General features: G+C 43.4%; 1 protein-coding gene across 1 annotated transcript in view; it reads right to left on the bottom strand.

Annotated features, from left to right (window-relative positions):
- Positions 1-23716, bottom strand: part of SPOCK1 (SPARC (osteonectin), cwcv and kazal like domains proteoglycan 1) — a 507458-nt gene that overhangs the window by 78239 nt on the left and 405503 nt on the right. Inside the window, exon 6 of the mRNA XM_065409410.1 lies at positions 13140-13254. Coding sequence (XP_065265482.1) covers positions 13140-13254 — 115 coding nt within the window. The remainder of the gene's footprint in view (positions 1-13139; positions 13255-23716) is intronic.

The raw sequence follows: 23716 nt of genomic DNA, 5'->3' as shown, positions 1-23716 counted from the left end.
GATCTTGTAAATATTTATACACTTAACTTTCCTCAGATGAGTAGCTTTAATTAAGTCAATGGGACAACTAACCTTAGCGAAGTTATTCATGAATGCAAGAGTTTGCTGCTTTGTGACTCAACCCAGAGCAAATTTTAACTTTTGAATTTGTAAGAAGCTATGCATAAAGGATCTGCTGACCAAGAATGACTCACTTAAGAAATCTTCAAATAATTGGAAATAATGAGAATTCGATACGTTCAACTAACAATTCAGAAAGAAGAGACATTCCCTGAATGAATTATTTATTGAGAATTATTTGCTCAGCTCTAGAAAAATGTACTTCAAAATGATTTAATGTTTAAATTTTTTGAAAAGTCTATTTACATATGCAAGTCACACTAGTTTTCTTTTCTTTACCTGACATGACTAATGTGTTTGTTCATTGGGGTCCTGATCCTGCATTCCTCACTCAGACAGGATACCCCATTACTTCTGAGGAAATTTCACCTGAATCAAGAATATAGCTATCAGACCTCAATTCTTCTTCTGAAGCAGAAATATAGAATGCTGAATATGCTAACATTGCAGAGAGTCTCAGGGCCTAATCCTGAGAGGTGCTGTGTGCTATTCAGTTCAGGACTGGGCAATCATTTGCACAAAGGGAGTTAAAAATTTGCTCTCCATTCCACATACTTCCTGTTACGATGCAGATGTTCATGAGAGAGCATTAAGAAATAACCTAAATTTGGAGTTGGTCTAGATGATTTGAGGGAGAGCTTTCCAACCTTTACAGAATTCCTAACATTTTAAGATGATAAAGCTGTTGGCTCAAGGCCTGTTATATTTTGCCAACATAAACCTTTAAGATTTTGGAATCCTTAAGTATTCTAGGTTATGACTTTTCGATTTTACGTCTTGGACATTTTTTTTGGTCTCACTTCTGAAACACAGCAAAGTCCTTAATATATTTTGGATGGTTGTGAGGTTAAGTAACATTAATTAAAGATGTTTCATTGAATTTGAAGGGAGACAGTAACTGCTATTGATAGTTGGCCTACAACTCAATGCAAAGAGACGCATGATTGGATGTTATTGATAGGGATATCATTTCACGGTGACTTGAATAGCGGTTCTAATGCATCCCAATTAGTGATGTCTGCTGGTGATTTATAATGGGTATATGTTCTAGGGCGATCAGATTTTCAAAACAAAACAGCAGGATACTTGCCATATGTGCAGACGGGCTTTGGGACAAGGGGTGCACAGAAGCTCTCATGCAGGCATGAGGTGGGTTTCAGGGTGGTGTTCCCAGCAAGGTTTTGGAACTGTGGTGGGGGTACCCCACTCTGCTAATTAGTTCCAAACTCCCTCCCTGCTTGCCCGGGAGGGGAGACCTTCCTCCAGCCTTTGGAGAAGCAAGAATTCACATATAACTCACTCCAACACAATTATAAGCAAGCAAAAACAGTCTACGTGCCCCTCCAACAGCAGTCCCTTCGTCACACTTCAGGGTCCCTCCTTCTCTTGGGATTCTGTCCAATTCTCGCGTGTGGTGCAAGATCATAGTGGTGAGACAGACAGGTTGCTCTCAGGCCTGAGCTCAGATGCTGGGTCTGCTGCGTTCCTGCAGCAGCAACAGCAGCACCTGCCTTCTTCTGCAGCCCACACATTCTTCTCTCAAATGGCATCCCCCCTCGCCCAGGTAGGGAGAGCTTGGCAGAAGGAAGCAGGGGTGGGATTTCCTGCCAGCTCCCTAGCCAGCCAGGGCTCAAAAGAAGCTGGCCTTTTGATGATATGTGGAGTAGGGTCTCCACAGAAGCCAATACATGACAAAAATGTTTAAAAAGTCTAAATCAAAACAAACCATTTTGACTTTGTTGAAACAAAGAGTTTACATTGACACAAAACAATTCTTTTCCAGAACTTTCCTTTTGCAGGGAATTTCAAATGAAAATTTCCCTGAAAAACTACAACAGAATCATTCTGAAAAGAGCATTCTACTGGCCATGGCCGTCAACCAGAGCTGCAGGAACAGCCCCCGAGTGTGCTTTCAAGGTAACAGAGCTCTGGTCTGAAGCTGCTGAATAATGCTTCCTCTCACAAGGTCTCAACAAGAGTTTAACAGCATACAGAAGTTCAATCATAACCCTTTGATGAGCCCATTAAGAAAAATCCTTAAGACAGGACACAACATCAGAACGGTGCATTGCACGAATATAAAAGTACCAGATGGAATTATCATTCCAATATTAGTCTCCCTAATTCACATGATTAGCCTTCCCGCAATTCTTCTCCATCCCTACTCAAAAAATAAACCAACCTGCAGCATCACTGCTTTTTTAAAGACTTGGTGGCTGTCACATTAGGTTGGCTTGTATGGTGTCTGACTCTAGACTAATTTAATGTACAAAATAATTTTTTTCGTAAGAGACAAGAAATCAAGGGCCTGATCTGGATACTCTTGCTTGTATGTTATTCCATCACTACTTGGTATGAGGAAAAGGCATCAGAATCTACTTCTAAGTTTTGGGATGGGGGCCTATGTTTGGGAATTGCTAGAATGTATGCCTCGAAAGTCTGTGAATTCCCACAGATCCACCAGAGGCCAGAGCCATCTGCATGGAGGCCCTGTACCTCAAAATTGGCTTACAGCTTTTGCAAAAGCTGCACTCCCAGGGTGTCTGATTGCGGCTGTCCCCCAACTCCCTCTCAGGGGGCGGTTCATATGACTGTGGAAGAACCAGCACACATCTGGAGTCCATAGGAGGTTTAAGGGAGGAGGATGGGATAAAGCTCGACAGCACAGGCATCCCTAGCCTCCCCAAAGGCCACCTCCTCCCTGTACAACCTCCAGATGGTTTCCTTGAGGGAAATAAAGGAAACATGCCACGGAGCAGGTACTTTGCCCCTCCATATTCTTCCTCATCCTGGATTCACTTTCTTTTTGTTCCAGTTGCAGAAAGAGGAGGGAGTCATTACCTGGCCTGCAAGGAGCAAAAATATGAATTCTTGATTGCTGTTTTGCTTTATTTTAATTAAACATTAATTGAGAGAAGTGACTGTTATCCACAGACGATATTCAGCAAAAATGAAAAAAGTTAATTTTCCAGGCTTTTTAGGCAGAGAATAGTAAAGGCTGATTTCCTTGTGTGAAAGCTCTTAGGCAAATAATAAGAATAAAACATGTACAGATGCTACACAATTCAAATTTGCTTAGCTAAGGGCATTTCATCATGTAACAATTAAAAAGTGTTAATTGCATTACTGATGTAGTGGACAAAATGTTTGGTTGGGTTATTTTTGCTTTTCATTAACTTGCTCATCTACAGCAAACCGTAATTAAAAAGGGTCATGAACAAAATATAACCATACAGTACACTTGTAGGGCCTGATCCAAAGCTCACTGAAGTCACTAGGAATCTTTCCATGAACCTCAATGGGTTTTCATCCGGCCTACAATGCTTGTCATCCAAGGATCAGAAAATGCTTTACAAACAATTCCATAAGCTCCACAACATCCCTGTGAAGTTAGTATTAATACACCTGTTTAATACACAGATAAAGTGAGGGTGATGTGGAGATATTAATGCCACACTGTTTAGACATGGGGGTCTAAAATTAGACAAGCAAATCCATATTTGGGCACCTCAATAGGAACGTATTGAAGCTGTGAGTACCCAGCACCTCTGAAAATAAACAAACATACTCATTTAACTGTACAAATACAGTTGCCTAGCTTTAAGCACCCAAGTTTAACTATTTTGACCTAAATGACTTGGCTGAATGCACAAAGTGTGTTAGGAATGAAACCCAGGCATCCTGATTATCCAATCCTCTGTTCTCACCACTATAGTTTATTGCTTCTTCTCAGTCATCAAGAAACATCAGCCTTTTAAAATTAATTTCTCACGTGTTAAGGTGTCTTTCCCCATAACAACAAGTTATCTGGAGAAACTCCATGACTAATCATTCCATGATACCCACATTACTAAAAGAGTCAACTAAAAATTGAAATACTTTGCTATTGCAGCATGGTTCCTAGGGTTGGAGGTTTTCTGAATGCGTAACACGTAACAATAATGTATATCTGGCAACACACACAACTAGTTCTCAAGCCCCATAAACTCTATATTCTCATTTAATCAATTTCCTGCTATTTCAGGGGCCTCGGGCGTTGGCTCACCTGGGTCCTTCCTGTTCTCTGCTGATGGCACATAGTAGTCTAGTCTCCTGAGGGCTGTAGTATTTTGGTCTAATGTTGGTTGTTGGGGTTAGTGTGCAGGTTCTGGGTGGTGTTGGTGGCCTGGGATAGGCAGGGGGTCACACTAGATGACCTAGTGGTCAACTTCTGGCCTTAATATGACTCATGGTAATTCCAGACTTCAACGTGAGGGAGAACGGAAAGGAGTCCCATGTATAAAGAAAGAACAATCAAGGAGTGTTTTCATAGATTCATAGACTCTAGGACTGGAAGGGACCTCGAGAGGTCATCGAGTCCAGTCCCCTGCCCGCATGGGAGGACCAAATACTGTCTAGACCATCCCTGATAGACATTTATCTAACCTACTCTTAAATATCTCCAGAGATGGAGATTCCACAACCTCCCTAGACAGTTTATTCCAATGTTTAACCACCCTGACACCCTAACTTTTTCCTAATGTCCAACCTAAACCTCCCTTGCTGCAGATTAAGCCCATTGCTTCTTGTTCTATCCTTAGAGGCTAAGATGAACAAGTTTTCTCCCACCTCCTTATGACACCTTTTAGATACCTGAAAACTGCTATCATGTCTCAGTCTTCTCTGTTCCAAACTAAACAAACCCAATACTTTCAGCCTTCCTTCATAGGTCATGTTCTCTAGACCTTTAATCATTCTTGTTGCTTTTCTCTGGACCCTCTCCAATTTCTCCACATCTTTCTTGAAATGCGGTGCCCAGAACTGGACACAATACTCCAGCTGAGGCCTAACCAGCGCACAGTTCAATGCTGACACAATAGCTCTGCATTTTGGCAATCTATATCATCCAGGGATAATAAACAAATGCGTCAAGATATCAACAGAAACCACACATTGCTGAGTTTTGATTTTAATGTCAGCACTCAGAGACTTCTTTTTGTTTTTCTTAATAGAAACATATACCAGTACATCTCAGATTCCAAATACACCACCCGTATCAAGAAAATATTCAACCTTGTGATCAGAATAGACTTACACCTGTTAGACTGAAAATTTTGGAGTTAACAAACGGATCAATAGTTCTACTCTCCACTCAACTCCAGAGGAGTGTGTCAAAGCCTAGAGCACAGAACAAATCTGGGTTGTCCCTGCTCTTACACTAAGTACTGTCCAACTTGTGAAAATCACAAAGCTTATCTGTTAATTGGTTAATCCCGCTGTAAAATGGGGATAATACAATTTACCTCCTAGGGTTGTTGTGAGGCTTAATGATTGTAAAACTCTGAAACATTAGATAAAAAGGTTTTAAAGTTATTATGATTATTAGAAAACGAGCAGGATTTCTGTTTTATTATTCCGTGAGTTTGAAACCATTCTATTCAAATGTCTTGCTTAAAAAACTGCCCCCAACTTTAAGTATCAGATAAAGTTTTGGCTCAAAACTAAAGCCAAGGGGAGAAACATTTCCATAGGTATTAATTCAAATTCAAGAACTAATTTCAATTAATCCATGTTAATGATTCATTTTTTACTTTTCACAAACATTAAAGTGATGGAACTTTACAGGCACAAAGACTTGTGAATAGGTACTTCTGAGCTGCAATATTTGCTGAAAGCACATTAGGTGTGATACATTCAGTGTGATACATTTGTCTACACCGCTCTGCAGTTTGGATTATGGGGGCGTGAATAGCAGTGCACACATGCTGTGGGCATGAACTGGACTACATTAATGCAAACTAGGAACCTTTCAGTTTGTTCCTGTGGCGTTCATACAGGGGAGTTACAGCACAAAACTTTGGTGCACACGGCTATTCACTCCCCTGTAGTCCGAACTGCAGGGCCCTATAGATTGAGCCTAAATTGTAGTGTTTGAAATTCAGGATGTGTCTTTTAGTTGTATAAGAGTTAACCAATCAGGGATCAGAAATAGTACAAATCATCCACTCGGGGAATGGGCCATGACTTTTATGAATGAGCCCAAGGCACAGGCTTCCTGATGCTCCTTCTAGGGGTACTGAACTTCTGAACCATCACCCTCCCAGGCCTCATAGGTAAATACCACAATCTAGATTCTAACCTGTACTAGTTGAGAACAAGTAGATACTTGATATAGCATACCAAGTTCTATTTCCTGTAACTTGAAATGCTTTCATCAGTTCCTTTTCGGAAATGATATAAGTGAATATAAATTTTCTTCTGCCTATTGACCTTTCATTTCCCTGACCAAGACAATAACATTTCCCGGGGGCATTTTTGCAAGGTCAAAAAGACTTAATCCGCTGATCGTGCACATACAGGGCTGACCCTCATTTGAATTATTGCAACTGTTCACACTCCAGTAGATCTGCAAAGCTGATGGAAACAAATCAAAACTGGTATGTTGGAATAGGGAATTGTGCTTCCTAGAAAACATGACAGGCGGACAAAACCAGAAAGAGACACAATCACATTAAATATTCACCCCATCCTGGGGGGCTGTTGTGCTGTTAATGCACGCAAGTAATAGGAGTTACAAATGTGTACGGGCAGCAGAAGACTCTGGAGTACAGAGATTGCAGTTAAGAATTCACATTTGCCAAGAGACGTCACCATTACCGCACTGTGTTGATTCTTTAATGGGATATACACCTCTACCCCGATATAACGCGACCTGATATAACATGAATTCGGATATAATGCAGTAAAGCAGCACTCTGTGGGGGCGGGGCTGCACACTCTGGTGGATCAAAGCAAGTTCGATATAATGCGGTTTCACCTCTAACGCAGTAAGATTTTTTGGCTCCCGAGGACAGCGTTATATGGGGGTAGAGTGTACTGTGTGTTCAATGCAACTCTCTTCCTTCATCAGTAGGTTCTGAAGAACTAACGCCTATGGAAAAATAAGACCATTACTGTTTCTTCTCTGAAGTTCTTGGCTCACTTGGGGGAGGAGGGGTCTAATCTATTAATGTTAACCGAAGTTGCACCTTCATAAGGACCCTTAGCTAATTTCTAATACATGCACAGTTTTTAAGAGAGATTTACATGAAAACCACAAACAGAGAGGATTTAATGTCTTAAATAGGTGCTGTCACAAAGTAGCACTAAGAATTGTATTTACTCATTTCAAGTCCCTTTTTTTGCTGAAATATTGCCTTTATTCATTTTATAGTGTTAGATAACATGGCACATACTCTCTGAAAGGGCAGTAAACTTCAGTGCCGATTACAAATGAATCTTTATCTCTGGATAACTGAGTTGGAAATTAGTGGTTATCAAGAAGCATATTGTAAAGCATAATGCTGCTGTGAATAATGAACCATATCGAGTGTTTTGATAAACTTCAGAGATCTAAATGGGTCTTGGGGGGAAAAAAAAGGCAGCCAGCACTAGTACCTGCTCCCGCTTTAGAAATAATCATGAGTGCTCCAATTCTCAGAAGACTGAGTAAAATTCAATTTTAAAAATGAACACTATGATTCTCCTATCTCTTCAAAGAGATAACTTTCTAGTGCAAAGCTCTATCCTTGGTTTTTATCATTAAAGATAACTAGCCTGGTGCAATTTTCCTTCCCTACCATTTGTGTTGTTCTATTTTTATTAACTCCTTTGTAATACTTATTACTCCTGAAAAGGGAACTTCATAATTCAAGTAATTATTGGTCTTGATTTTTGTTCTCTAAGCTGGGTTGTTTTTGTAGGAGCAGAGTGGAAGAATAGGGAAATATATCTCAAACACTGCAGTCAATTGTACCTCAGAGCACATACACTTAGATTGCTTTTCTTTGATGCTGCTGCCAATTCCATTCACAAGCGTATAAAAAAAAGGTCATGACATTTAGAATAACAGTACTCTGAAAATTAAATGTTCCTTTACATTTTTAATTTCTGAAAGTAATTTATTATGGAATAATATTTGAATATGATTGAATGAATGGGTAAAGATTAATGCAAAGCTGCCTTTAAATTGAAGTTCGCAAGCACATATGTTTAACCCTGTTGCACAATAGGTATAGAAAAGTTTATGCAATAATTCAAGGAGCTGCAATTCCATGTTGCTGGAAGCGCTTGTAGTGTAATTCTCTTTAGTATTTTTTCACTCACATTCCTGTGTGAGGCATTAGCTTCAGGTCTCTATCTATTTCTCTTTAACAATATGCTTGTGTTTGAAAGGATTTCACAAACTTGGTTTCTAATAAGGAACGGGCTATAGGGTATCATCTGTCAACACAATTCTTTTATATGAATCCAGTGCTTGAAACCCCATTTGAGAAAATAAATTAATCTGAGAATCTTTCTGCTGTTTATACCAGCACAGCAGGATAATGCTAATTATATAATTGTACTGCATGAAGAAAACTAAAGCATTCATCTTTCATACATGACTTCATACAGCTCTTCTTTCACATCAAAGAAAGCCAATGTCCAGGGAAAAGTCAGGAACAACAACTTCTTGCTCAGAATAAAGATGGGAGAATACAACAGCCACCAACCTTAACCCCAAACTCGGATTGCACCTTTTATTGAAAGTCTGAAATACTGCCATTAACGAGAGAAAACCATTTGTTTTTGTACTCTAATGATTCTGTGACCAGAGACGCTTCATGGTAGTCAGCTGGTCTACATGTCATGATCAGATACATCTCATGGGTATTAGCTTGGCTAGAACTCAGAGCATATTACTGCAAAAGCACAGGTGTCCACCACTTGAGCTAATGGAGAATGCCCATGAAATGTAGAAGTACTAAGGCTTCTCTCTTCTGAAGTCAGCAGTTAAGCCTTCAATATCCTCACACAAGCCTGAGCAGATCTGACTACTATCCACCCAGTGAACGACCAACACACACTGCAGATTCCCTTTTTGTATACTGCTAAAATTGTACCTGGGGTATAATTGATACTGGCATATGGGGCTTATTCCCATGCTCGAGCAGAAACATTTTTTGTGGGAGCCTCTTGTTAAAAGATTGACAGCACACAAATGATGAGCTGAAGATGACCTGAACCTTAATGAGCCAAAGTCAGAGGTCATGTGTAAGAAACTGGGTAAATCCAAGGATGTATTAATTGGTGTAATAGGCACATTGAAGGGTCTTGAGGAAAATTTAAGAGATATGCCTATCTCTCTTAGGGGGGAGGGATAGCTCAGTGGTTTGAGCATTGGCCTGCTAAACCCAGGGTTGTGAGTTCAATCCTTGAGGGGGCCACTTAGGGGTCTGGGGCAAAATCAGTACTTGGTCCTGCTAGTGAAGGCAGGGGGCTGGACTCGATGACCTTTCAAGGTCCCTTCCAGTTCTAGGAGATGGGATATCTCCATTTAAAAAAAAAAAAAAAAATCTCTTGTGAAGCCATGGAGGATTGCCCACTAACACAATGGTTCAGTTTGGCTCTCTGAGTTTATAAGCATAAGGCCAGATTGTGCAGCTGCTCTGCTTGTGGTACAATGAAGCTCGGCGCGTGGAGTGGCTGCAGAATCAGAAGGGTAGGCCTCTAAAGACAAACTCACTCTCTAGACAGCTATGACTGACATTGCATCTCTTCTACTGGCTAATTTTCAGAGCTCCTGTTAACTTAAGAAGAAAACATCTGTTTAACCTGCCACCCAAAGATACGGTGATATAGTAGCAGTTGTCAAAAAGAACTGTATTATCTTTCATTCAAATTATGGTGCCAGCGATGACTCATGATATTTTCATTTGTATCTATTCCTGGAGCACCCTTCATGGCTTTTGATCACCTGGATTTTCCAAGGATATGCACAGGGCACGCCTACAATAATACACACCTGCTCAGTAGCTCAATGCTTCAGTAAATTATATAAACCCACCAAGGGTCAAATTCTGGCTAACACAGAGAAACCGATTTCCACCTTCTCTGCCCACACAAACCAGCACATGTAGATGCTGCAGAAGTGGCACTAATATGTACCTGTAGCCTGCCTTATGAGCAGTTCCTTTGCACATATTGTGCATGCAGGAGGAGACCATTCCTGTGCTTGAGCACTCATGTTCACATATACATACTGACTTCATTTCCCATGTGGCCATATCCCCCCCACGTTAACTAGAGAAGACCTACAGATTGCTCTCTCCATGCCTTTCTGGGTAGGTCAGAATCTAGGCAGTCATTGAACTAATCTAATGTGTTCTTACTGCTGTCACCAGTTCACTGCCCATTGTCAACCAGAATTTGGCCACAGGAAGCAGCAGTCAGAAAAGTAGCTGTGTAGATCACCTAAGCCCTAAAGTTAATGCTTTGCATGTGGAGTTAAAAAGTTTGAAAGACAAGCAAAACAATAGTCTAGACTGAAGAATACATACATCCTGTCAAATCGGATTTATCAAGATAAGGTTTATTAGAATTTTTTCTGTTGTCTGAATGAAATTGTAAGCTTAAAATGTCACTGAAGATTTATTAATCTGATACTATATCTGATAAGGGCAACGAAGAGTCATATAGGGAGCAGATTATTAGAAGACAAGTGTGTGTGTCTGTGAAAGAGAAAGAAAGACTATATGAATTTATCAGTGAGTATTCTGTAAACAAATAATTCAGGCCACATAAAGCAATATTGAAATTATACATTGTATTACAGAATCTCACCAGCTAAAATGTTTCATCTAAGTTTGATCACTGCGCAGAAAAATACTGATGCCTTCCAAAAGAGGGAATAAAGCTGAGTTTTCAAAATCTTAGCTGGAGAATGATGCCTCATTGTTCTAAAAAGAAGATAAATCTTTCCAGAGCAGTCATTAAATGTGTAAGTTTACTTTGTGTTGTTGGAGGAATTTTCAGATAAATAAAAACTGCAGTAATATGAGTATTGCTAAACAGAGCAGTCTCAGTACAAGTTATTCTGGTTTTATGTGGCAAATCCTATAGTCTCTATGGAAGGAAAACTCCCACTGATTTCAAATTGAGTTTTGCCTGCATAAAGGAAAGTACTGCAGGATTTGGTCTTTCGTGTGTAGTTGAATAGGCATCTGTGTGTGTGTGCGCAGGGGGTGGGGTGGGGGAATTATGTATGCAAATTATGGCTATATGCACCAAGACTTCAATTCTGCTCAATGTCAAGCCTGTGAATAGTCTTACTGGAGTTAATGATGAAGCATGTGGTTAACTTTCTGCAGGATCAGAGCCTTAGTGTGAAATTCACCCTGCTGCCTAGCACCTGCACAAGGCTCTCTGCAGCGCATAAACTCTTAATGTGAAGCTTCTGTTACAGGGAAGCCCTAATGCTGGCTTTCTGCACTGGCTTTTCAGTGGCTTCGTGTGAAAATAGGTGGCAGCAGTCCAGAGCCTAGTTCCTACCAGCCAGGTGTCTGCACTACAACCAGCACCCTTGTTAGCAATCTCAGCAGAAATGCCAGAGGCTGGAAAGACCACAGAGGCCTTCTTTACACTATGATTTTGTTCTTAACATTCCCCATTGTTACTATCACTGGTGCAGCTGCACAGTGGGGAACAATATTATAGACAGGATGCCACCTATGTTGGTCTTTTAAGCACTACATCCTCTAATCCTCTAAGGAGGATTAGACAACAGTGTAATTAAAATGCTAATGGACACCTGCAGCCCCGCTGTTGTTGCTCCCCCGTGTGGAGCTGCACCGTTAAGAAAAAAAAAGTCCAGTGGGGTCACAGCCAGAGAGAAAGCTCCTTTTGCTCTGTCTCTCCAGAAGAGGGCTGAAGCACGTTGGCAGGGCAGTTGTGAGAAGCTTGCACTGTTGCTGCCGCTGCCCTGCCATCTCTGTCTCATAGTTAGATAGGACTTAAGCTCCTTTTATAAGCACCAATTCCCTTCACCCTGGACCATTCCTATATGGTTCATGATTGCTGAGGTGAGGGGAATTAGCCCATGAAACTTGCAGATGTTTTCAGATCTATGCATGGATCTCATGGCAGCAGCCAGAGGGAAGAGCCATCCATGTGGGGACCTTTACCTTTAAGTTTCTCTATACAATAATTCAACATCAGTCGGCTACTGTACTGGAACTGTCGCAGTGTCAACCAGCCAATCTCTCAAATACTCGTGTCTGTACAGCTTTAGGCCTCCTTACTGAATCTGTCACATAACCCCCATTCAGCTACTAGTACTAGTTTTATAAGGAAAAAGGCCGCCTTGAGAGAACAATAAAGTCTCATATATTATCTTCTAATATAAGAATATCATCAGGCCAACTGCCTCCCAAGTGACCCCTTGTGGCCTGATGTCACTCTGTGGCAGCCCTGCCTCAGTTTCCCCACTTTTCAGGGCTATCTCAATCAAACTACCAAACAATTCTTCTCTGGGGTAGCACACCCCTCCTTGGGGCTGGATTTATTAACATAATAAAATTATTCCCAAAATAAAGTTTTCAAAAATCCTTATCAAGGCCATTCTCCCAGTCTCTACCCTGCTTGGCATCTCCTAGGCCTTCCCTACCTGGAACCCTTTTCCCTGTAGACTCAGTGCTCCCTGCTGGAGACTACTCACTCCCAGCAGACTCTGTACTGTCTCCCTGAGCATCCCCATTTCTGCAGCTTCCTGCTGCTCTTTATAGGAGAATCCGTTTCTTCATACCCAGTTGGTTCTACTAATTAAATCATACACCTGATCCCAAGTGTGACATCTAAAGCTAACTGTATGGGGCTGACCAGCACCAGGCCTCTGGCCCTTTAAGGGCAGGCCACCCCATCATATGAATCGAGGAATTTACTTTATGCCTTTAGTATTTTCCACTCAAAATAAATAATAATTGTTAACAATGATTAGCTAGAGCACAAGTATTCTATGACACCATCTATAAAGTGGGTGCCAATTTCACTCGGTTAAGATGTTTGAGAGTTCAATAAGAAAGCACTTTACGTTTAGAAAATGATTTGTCATACACTAGCTGACAACATGACTTTCTTAACACTTCCTGAAACAAGTGGTAGAAACAAAATATCTCAAGGTTTCTTAAGAACAAAGCAGTCCCAATAAATCACTTAACATTGCGTGCAACAGCTGAACTCACCAGTCTTCTCAGCCCTGTGTTTTGGGCTTTCTTGTCCTGGAAGACATGGGCAGGGCCCCTCACATCGCGCTGCGATAGTTTTGTCAGAAGTACAAGCATGAAACTCCAACTTGCACTGTAATTGCAAGAAAACAGGAATGTACATTGGAGAAATCACACTTAGCCATACTAATATTTGACAGATTAAAAAATTCATCCTTTACTAAAGGTGTTATGATTTTTAATTAATAACAATACCTACTTCTTATATAGTGCTTGTCATCAGTAGATCTAAAAGTACTTTTAAAAGTATCATTATCCCCATTTAACAGATGAGGCAACTGAGGCATGAGGTGACTTGCCCAGGGTCACTCACCAGTCCAGTGGCGGAGTTCAGAATAGACCCCACGTCTTCTAAGTTCCAGTCAGTGCTCTATCCACTAGACAACACTGCCATACTTCAAATATGCAGTTCTAATTTAAAATCAAGCTAGTCTCTGCGACCTGTTTATCACGGACTGCTACAGCTAATATCACTCATACAGCAGTACAGATTAATGACCTGGTCCCGGGAGGTGCTGACTGCTCTCAACTTCCAATGAAGTTAATGGACTGCACTGAGTCAAAGACGAAATTCCACTCCACACAATAGTGGGCCAAAGGGAGTTGAGAGCATTCAGCACTTTGCATGTGAGAGATCACCCCTAACCAACATGAGTAGTTCTTCAATGTGCAGCCTTCCGCGGGACTCCTCATATGAGGAAGGTTTTAATGATTCATACAAAATATATCTATGGGCTAGATTGTAAGTTGCCTGAACAACTGTTTAAAATCCCTCTCCATAAAAGCAGAGTAACCACTGAGCGATGTAGCCAAATCCAGAAATGTAACAGGACCACTAGCCAATCAATTATAAAAAATTAAAATAGGCCCCACTGTAAGAAGGTAAGTAAATTGGGCAGTCTCCCCATACCCTCAGTCCTCCTCCAACAGCCTGAGCAAACAGATGGGCTTTGCAGCATATCTTGAAAATCAGGAGATTCCAGATCTTTAGGGCAATGGGGCGTGGGAAGCTTTGGATCCAAAGGGAGGCAACTAAGGAAAACTATTGTTTCATAAATGTGCTAATAAAAAAGTGCAGGTCCATAATGTACTTACCGTTCATTGCCTTTACTGTTAGAATTACATGTATTGTACCACTGATTTCCTTTTAACAAAGAATGTATTTTCAATTGTCCTCCCTGATCCAAAGATCTTTTTCCCCACATTGAACATTACAACAATAAGAAGAGCTGATCATACAAGGTGCCAGATAAGGTGGACTAACCCACAACCAGGGTTGCCAACTTTCTAGTTGCACAAAACTGAACACCCTAGCCCCTTCCCTTCCCTGAGGCCCCACCCCTCCTCGCCTTTCCCCTGAGGCCCCGCCCCCCACTCACTACATTCCCCCTCTCTCGGTGGCTCGCTCTCCTCCACCCTCACTCACTTTCACTGGGCTGGGGCAGGGGTGTGGGCTCTGGGGTGGGACCGTGGATGAAGGGTTTGGGGTGCAGGAGGGGCTCCAGGCTGGGGGGTGGGGCTGAGGGATCTGGAGTGCAGGAGGAGGCTGCGGTTAGAGGCAGGGGGTCAGGGTGCAGGAGGGGGTGGGGGTGAGGGCTCTGGGGTGCAGGAGGCGGCTCAGAGCTGGGGGTTGGAATGCAGGAGGGGATATGGGCTCTGGGCTGGGGTTCAGGGTGTGGGAGGGGGCTTTAGGCTGGGGCAGGGGGGTGAGGGCTCTGGGGTGGGGCCGGGGATGAGTGGGTTAGGGTGTGGGAGGGGGCTCTCAGCTGGGGCAGGGGGGTTGGGTGTTGGCTTACCTCGGACAGCTCCCGGTCAGCAGTGGGGCTAAGGCAGGCTGCCTGACAGTCCTGGCACTGTGTTGTGCGCGCCCCGGAAGGAGCCAGCTGGTCCAGGTCCTAGGTGTGTGTGTGTGGGGGGGGCAGGAGGCTCCACACGCCACTCTCGCCCGCAGGCACCTCCCACCCACATTGGCCAGTTACCGGCCAATGGGAGTGCGGAGTCAGTGCTTGGGGTGGGGGCAGTGCGCAGACCGGACCTGCTGGCTGCTTCCGGGACACAGCGCGGTGCAGGACAGGTAGGGACTAGCCTGCCTTAGCGCCGCAGCACCGCTGGCCGGACCAAAAACCAGACACCTGGTCACCCTACCCACGACTAAAATGTTATTAATGATAAAACAACACTGATTTTTATTAGAGAGATTCTGATTTTTTTCCTTTTTTTAAAAGTAGGTCAGAGTATTTAGGACCCAGCTGCAGTGACACAATACGTTTTGAAATGCACAGATTGATTAAAAGTCTGTAATGTTACCCAATCAGAATGCAGTGGACAAACGTAGCTTCTGCAGCAAAATCCACTGAACAAAATGACAGCATCTTTTATTATGTTGGTATAATAGAAGCAGAGCGAATGGAATAGGCTGTTGTTACAAGATAAATGCCTCCTACTTTGAAAATACTGTAAATATCTTCTTGCCTCTGCTTATTTTTTGTTGCAAGGGCTCCGCTTTGCCCAGGCTTTAATCTAGCAGCAGGAGACCATTATCCTGTGACTACATCCTATTCCATCAACATTATCTCAGGCCCATTTTGAACTTCAATGCACCCTGGTGGTTGTATGCTCTATATGATGTCCTGCCCTTCTGATTTAGAAAATGCATGGACGTGCATACACATGTGGCTTGGCTTAGCTTGAGCTTTATAGTACTTATTTCATGCATGGCTATGGGGAATAGAAGTACATATTTTTCACCTTTATGAAAAAGGCATACACACAATTGCTTAATTTATGCCGACTGTGCAAAACATATGCAACGAAAAGCAGCTGAGGAGGAACGGGGAATGCTCCCTGATTAAACTGTCCTGGAACTGAAGGCCCTCTCTGTACAGCCTGTTCTTTATATTCAAGATGTTACTGAGAATACAGCAATAAATCTTTCTGCAGCTGAAGTTCCTGATGACTTAACCCATTACAGCTCAATTAATTACCTGTTTTATTAGCTATAATAAATGCAAATTATGTATCATAGCATTAGCAATTATAATTCTAATACTTATTTATTCTTAAGCTGGTAAAACCAATTTCAAACCCATTATCACAATCTGTTAAGAAAGAAAGATAGATTAGTTTCTGGAAATGTTAAGGGTAGTTTTTCATGGCTTTCCTTTCTACTGCTAAACAAAAACCACCACCAACCCAAAAACCCAGTGAGGAAACTGGAATCTGATTAAAACAGAGTAGTTCTATGATAAGAATGTACCAGGATAAGAATGAGGTCACTGAAGGACACAATTCTGCAAACACTTACACACTTGAGTAACTTCACACACGTGCAATCCCATTCTCACGCTACTCATGTGTGAAGGTAGCTTTACGCATGTTTTTGTGGGACTGGGGCCTGAGAATGGCCAAATTCTAAATATTAAGTTAGACTGATGCCAAATACAGAATAGGGTCATTCAAGACACAAATATGCCAGTCTCTTTAAATGTTTTCAGTTCCCTAAAAAAAAACTCCAGGGAGATTGTTTATTTCCCCTAGGGTATGCTGTTTCCCTAATCATGGAATCATAGGACTGGAAGGGACCTCAAGAGGTCATCTAGTTCAGTGCCCTGCGCTCATGGCAGGACTAAGTATTATCTAGACCATCCCTGACAGGTGTTTGTCTAACCTGCTCTTAAAAATCTCCAGTGATGAAGATTCCACAACCTCCCTAGGCAATTTATTACAGTGCTTACCCACCCTGACAGTTAGGAAGTTTTTCCTAATGTCCAACCTAAAACTCCCTGTTACAATTTAAGCCCATTGCTTCTTGTCCTATCTTCAGAGGTTAACGAGAACAATTTTTCTCCCTCCTCCTTGTAACAACCTTTTATTTTAACAACCTGTTAACTTTGAAAACGGTTATCATGTTTCCTCTCAGTCTTCTCTTCTCCAGACTAAACAAACCCAATTTTTTCAATCTTCCCTCATAAGTCTTGTTTTCTAGACCTTTAATCATTTTTGTTGCTCTTCTCTGGACTCTTTCCAATTTGTCCACACCCTTCCTGAAATGTGGTGCCCAGAACTGGACACAATACTCCAGTTGAGGCCATATTAGCACAGAGTAGAGCGGAAGAATTACTTCTCGGGTCCTGCTTACAACACTCCTGCTAATACATCCCAGAATGATTTTTTTTTTTTTTTGCAGTGTTATACTGTTGACTCATATTTAGCTTGTGGTCCCCTATGAACCCCAGATCCCTTTCCGCAGTACTCCTTCCGAGGTAGTAATTTCCCATTTTGTATGTGTGCAACTGATTGTTCCTTCCTAAGTGGAGTATTTTGCATTTGTCCTTATTGAATTTCATTCTATTTACTTCAGACCATTTCTCCAGTTGTCCAGATCATTTTGATTTTTAATCCTATCCTCCAAAGCACTTGCAAACCCTCCCAGCTTGGTATCATCTGCAAACTTTATAAGTGTACACTCTATGCCATTATTTAAATCACTGATGAAGATATTTAAAATGACCGGACCAAGAACTGATCCCTGCATGCTCGACTGTGAGCCACTGATAATTACTCTCTGGGATGGTTTTCCAACCAGTTATGCGCCTATCTTAGAGTAGCTTCATCTAGGTTGTATTTCCCTAGTTTGTTTATGAGAAGGTCATGCGAGACAGTATCAAAAGCCTTACTAAAGTCAAGATATTCCACATCTATCGCTTCCTCCCTACCCACAAGGCTTGTTACCCTGTCAAAGAAAGCTATACGGTTGGTTTGACACAATAATCAAAAGACCACAACCTTATTCCACATATAATGTGGAATTTTTAATGTGCTGGTTTTTAATGACATCACCTGCATCAAAACAGGTGGAGATCAGAGCAAGACAGGTCACAGAGAATTTCAGATGGAGGAATAATAAGGCTGCAGTCTACACCACTATCGTGTCTGCATTCCAGGAATACATGAAGGAAAGATCTCTCAGCCCTCCCCAAACCACAGAGCCTGCATCATTAGTTCCATAGAGAAATATAAATCCCCTTCTTCCTCTTGCTTTCTCCTCATACAGCAAATAAAGAAAAAAAAATTCTCACTACATAGCAGGGGGTATTACTGAGGGACCGATTCATAGATTTTTAAGGCTAGAATGGACCATTATGGTCATTTATTCTGGTCTCTGCATAACACAGGCCAGAGAACCTCACCCAGAAATTTCACAAGTGATTCTACCACTCCTTACTCATGTTGAGGCTAGCCCTACTGCTTTAAAGGCACTGTTTAAGATGAGCAAAGGGGGCACAAAATTGGGCCCTGCATTTGTCTGAAGTTCTTCTATGTTTTCTATTGCTATCTGTTGTGATTTTCCTCTGGTGTAGCTCACTGATCATGCATGATAGTAGTGTTTCTTGTTAGCTTCATGAATTGAGCTGCATTTGTCTAGAATGATCCCTAAGGACCAGATAAATGTTTCTAAATTGTTTTATTGCAAAGGGAAATCAGCTCTGTTTTTTGTTGCTAAATGTATATTGATATCAATAAATTATATGAGGGGAGGAAAATAGTGGAGCTTATTCATGGAAAATTCACAAATTAATTTATTCACTCAGTTACGGGAAATTATTGCAAAAGAGTATTTTGGCTAAAGCGTTCCCCTGAGAATTTGCTACCCTACTTGCGTGATGATTCCATTTTTATTGTCAGCAAACCTACAGCAATGTGTTTTGCATAACATTCATATTTTGCAGGGGAAAATAAAACAGCCGCATAAAATTTATTCTCTGCTGTTTTATCCTTGCTGTTGTTTGCAGGTCTCCAACCTGCCACCTCCTACCAAGAGAAGCCACCAGACACTTCCTTGGAATGTAAATCAAGTAGAATGTCTCTGTCTCTCTTTAATTTGGCTTTGGATTTTTGGAGGCCAGATTCTGGTCTCATTTATACCAGGGTAACACTAATGAAGTCAAGAGTTCCCCAGATCTCATTTATGCTGGTGTAAATCTGACTAGCTGTATTGTATTTCTGTGTTGCTCTGGATTTACCTGGGTGTAATGAGATCAGAATCTGATCACAGAAGCAAGCATTAGTGGAGTACAGCAGTACAGGAGAGTTGGTGGGTCAGTTGTACACTCTGCTATGGATATTCTAGATGACTTGGAGTGTGTATTATGTGACTGATGTGTGGTATTTTGTGTTATAGAATGAATCAGTACCAACCAGCCTCTTGGGAGGGCCTTTTAAAACAATTTTCGTAATATAACACTGTCAAAGGGAAAATACTCACTTTGAAACTTCACATACTTATGCCATAAATTCAAATATGCATTCTAAATGAGAGGATATGAATAAGTGGATGTTTTTGGTGGATTAGACAGAGATAATAGACATCAACAGAGAAAGTTGCCATGAAGCCCCCTCCTTCAAAGTCCTGATGCAGGGTTTGAATCTAAGGCCTGGTCTACACTAGGCTTTTATGTCGAATTTAGCGCCGTTACATCGAATTAACCCTGCACCCGTCCACACCACGAAGCTATTTAGTTCGACATAGAGCTCTCTTAGGCCTGGTCTACACTAGGCTTTTATGTCGAATTTAGCGCCGTTACATCGAATTAACCCTGCACCCGTCCACACCACGAAGCTATTTAGTTCGACATAGAGCTCTCTTAAATTCGACTTCTGTACTCCTCCAAAACGAGAGGAGTAGCGCTAAATTCGAAATGGCCATATCGAATTAGGCTAGGTGTGGATGGAAATCGACGGTAATAGCTCCGGGAGCTATCCCACAGTGCACCACTCTGTTGACGCTCTGGACAGCAGTCCGAGCTTGGATGCTCTGATCAGCCACACAGGAAAAGCCCCGGGAAAATTTGAATTCCTTTTCCTGTCTGAGCACTTTGAATCTCATTCCCTGTTTGGACAGCGTGGCGAGCTCAGCAGCACTGGCAACGATGCAGAGCTCTCCAGCAGAGATGGCCATGCAATCTAATAGAAGGAGGGCCCCAGCATGGACTGATCGGGAAGTCTTGGATCTCATCGCTGTGTGGGGCGATGAGTCCGTGCTTTCAGAGCTGCGCTCCAAAAGACGGAATGCAAAGATCTACGAGAAGATCTCTAAAGCCATGGCAGAGAGAGGATACAGCCGGGATGCAACGCAGTGCCGCGTGAAAATCAAGGAGCTGAGACAAGGCTACCAAAAAACCAAAGAGGCAAACGGACGCTCCGGATCCCATCCCCACACATCCCGTTTCTACGAGGCACTGCATTCCATCCTAGGTGCGGCCGCCACCACTACCCCACCACTGACCGTGGACTCTGAGGATGGGATATTGTCCGCGGCAGGTTCCTCGTCGGACATGTTAGCGGACGGGGAAGATGAAGAAGGAGATGAGGAGGACGAGGCAGTCGACAGCGCTGGCACCGCTGATTTCCCCGACAGCCAGGAGCTCTTCATCACCCTTACCGAGATCCCCTACCAACCGTCCCCATCCCTTACCCCGGAGACAGAATCAGGGGAAGGATCAAGCAGTGAGTGCTTTAAATATCTAAACATTTATTTTTACAAGAACTGGAATATTTATAATATTAACAATGGCTGTTTATTCAAGTGCTTAAACATGTAAACAATTATCTGCAAAAAAACTGGAATATTTACAATCGTAACAAAGGGTTTTTCATGATTTGTCTGCCTTAGGCTCTTCACAATTTAGTCCCAAGTATTTAAAATTTTTTTTACAATGTCCGGTAAGTCATGATTATGCTGCCCAAGACGCTCCACTCTTTAGTCCCAGTGCACCTACGCGAAAATCCGGTCAATATGGCCGGGGATGGAGGCGAAATCCTCATAGGAGAACTCCTCGTAGGTCTCAAGAAGGTACATTTCCAGCCTGTTCATCAGGTTCCTGGGTAGGGCGATCTTAGTGGGCCCTCCGTGGTAGGACACGTTACCGCGCCACGACACCATCAGATAGTCTGGTATCATCGCCCTGCAGAGCATAGCGGCAAACGGCCCTGGTTTCTGAAGGCTTTCTCGAAACATCCTTTCCCTCTGGGACTCCGAGATCCTCAGCAGGGTGATGTCGCTCATTACGCCCTGCTTTGAATTAGGGAGGGGAATGTTAGTATTGGGACTGCTTTACAGCCACGCGGTGGAGGGAGAGGGGCAGCATACAGGGATCTTTCCCTGGAACAGCCGCGAGGGGGTGGGACAGGGGCATAGTTCATGCTGTCCTGATTGCTGGCAGCAGAGACTGGCATTGCTTTCAATGTGAAAGGAGGCCAGTGCTACTAGTACAGTTTTAAGCAGCCAGAAGTCTACGGCTTACCATGATTGCACGCTACAGAAGTTCAGGTGTCCTGCCACGCTTCTCAGATAACTGCAAGACCACTGCAGGACCCCAGGCACTGAAGGCGATGGCCGAAAATTCGACCTTGTCCTGAGTGCGCATGTGAGAGGTGCAGTGCATGGTCTTGTTCACAGAGAAAGACTAGGTTCTTTGTACACAACTTCATTTATCTGTCTCAGGAATTCACTCCATTTTTCCCATTCACACAGACACATCTGCGACTGTCTCCCAACCCAGCCTGTCAGCACACTCCCAGAGGCTAGCGCAGATTAGGAGGAGGAAGAAGAAGACGCGGGAGGACATGTTCTCAGAACTAATGAGCTGTTCCCGAGCCCAGGCAGCCCAGCAGACACAGTGGAGGGAGAACTTGTCCCAAATGCACCGAGCAGTCATGGAACGGGAGGAGAGGTGGCGTCAGGAGGACCAGCAGGCTACTGAAAAGCTGCTTGGACTTCTGAGGGAGCAAACGGACACGCTCCGGCGCCTTGTGGATGTTCTGCAAGACCGGAGGCAGGAGGACAGAGCCCCGCTGCAGTCTATCTCTAACCGCCCTCCCCCGCCACCAAGTCCCACACCCCCCTCACCCAAAGTACAAAGAAGGAGGGGCGGCAAGGGCCGTTAAAACTTTCAGTCAACCCCTGCAGACTGCTCTAGCACTAGAAGGCTCTCATTCCCCAAAATTTTAAAAGTCCTTTCCTACACACCTCACAGAAGCCCCCGTGCAAGTTTCAACCCCCACGTTTCATGTCTGGTTCATAATAAAATATTCGTTGCTGTTAATTACTGTTTCCATGATTTTATTTTGGAGGAGAGTATGTCTGAACGAGGGGAAGGGGCATGGTAATTGGACAGGACAGTCACCTTTACCAGGGTACAGAGGCGGGGTCAGGTCCAGGATCAGGACACATACCCAGTGCAGTGACTAGTGACCCTGTTCAATCTGGGAGGTGGTTTTCGTGTTCTGGGGGGGGGGGGGGGGGTTGCTCTGTGACTTTGTGGCGGGGGAGGGCAGTTACAGATCTAATGCATCACAGAGCCCCGCAGCAGGGGAGCTGTAACCCTCCTCCCCCTGCCAGACAGTCACATAGCCGACACATACACGCTGTCCCGCCCAGGAGGGCTGGCAGGCTCTGTTGAAACAACCAGTCCACCGCTGCGGAACCCGTCATTCCTGGAGTTTAGAAGCATCATTTGCATCACAACAGTAAACCCGCACCCCGCCACAGTCTGCGTCCCAGGTTTAAAACATTCCCGCAAAAACAGTAATAAAGACAACGGTGTTCATTAACAAAACAGAACAGATTTTATTTTTTGGGAAGGGGGTGAAGGGGGTATGTAACTGGAGAGGATAGTCAACGGTAACTGGGTAAAGAAACGGTGGCAAGTTCAGGTTCTGAGTCCACAAACTTAAAATTCACTGGTGACCCTGCTCAGTCTGGAAACTGTCTTTCAAAGCCTCCCGGATGCACAGTGCGTCCCGCTGGGCTCTTCTAATCTCCCGGCTGTCTGGCTGGGAGTAATCAGCAGCCAGGCGATTTGCCTCAACCTCCCACCCCACCATAAAGGTCTCCCCCTTGCTCTCACAGAGATTGTGGAGCACACAGCAAGCTGCAATAACAATGGGGATATTGGTTTCGCTGAGATCACAGCGAGTCAGTAAGCTTCTCCATCTCCCCTTGAGACGGCCAAAAGCACACTCCACCACCATTCTGCACTTGCTGAGCCGGTAGTTGAACAGTTCTTTTTCTGTGTCCAGGGCGCCAGTATAGGGCTTCATGAGCCAGGGCATTAGCGGGTATGCTGGGTCCCCGAGGATCACTGTAGGCATCTCCACATCCCCAAGAGTTATTTTGTGGTCCGGGAAGTAAATACCTTCCTGCAGCCTTCTAAACAGACCAGAGTTCCTGAACACGCGAGCGTCATGAACCTTGCCCGGCCATCCAACGTTGATGTTAGTAAAACGTCCCTTATGGTCCACCAGTGCTTGCAGCACCATTGAAAAGTAGCCCTTTCGGTTGATGTACTGGCTGGCCTGGTGGTCCGGTCCCAGGATAGGGATGTGAGTCCCATCTATAGCCCCACCGCAGTTTGGGAATCCCATCGCGGCGAAGCCATCTATGATGGCCTGCGCGTTTCCCAGGGTCACTACCTTTGACAGCAGTACCTTCACGATTGCCTTGGCTACTTGCATGACAACAACCCCCACGGTAG

This window comes from Emys orbicularis, chromosome 8, assembly GCF_028017835.1.
Source record: "Emys orbicularis isolate rEmyOrb1 chromosome 8, rEmyOrb1.hap1, whole genome shotgun sequence".
Classification (NCBI taxonomy): domain Eukaryota; kingdom Metazoa; phylum Chordata; order Testudines; family Emydidae; genus Emys; species Emys orbicularis.
The sequence above is the reverse complement of the archived record's forward strand: the minus strand, read 5'-3'. Positions and strand labels throughout refer to the sequence as shown.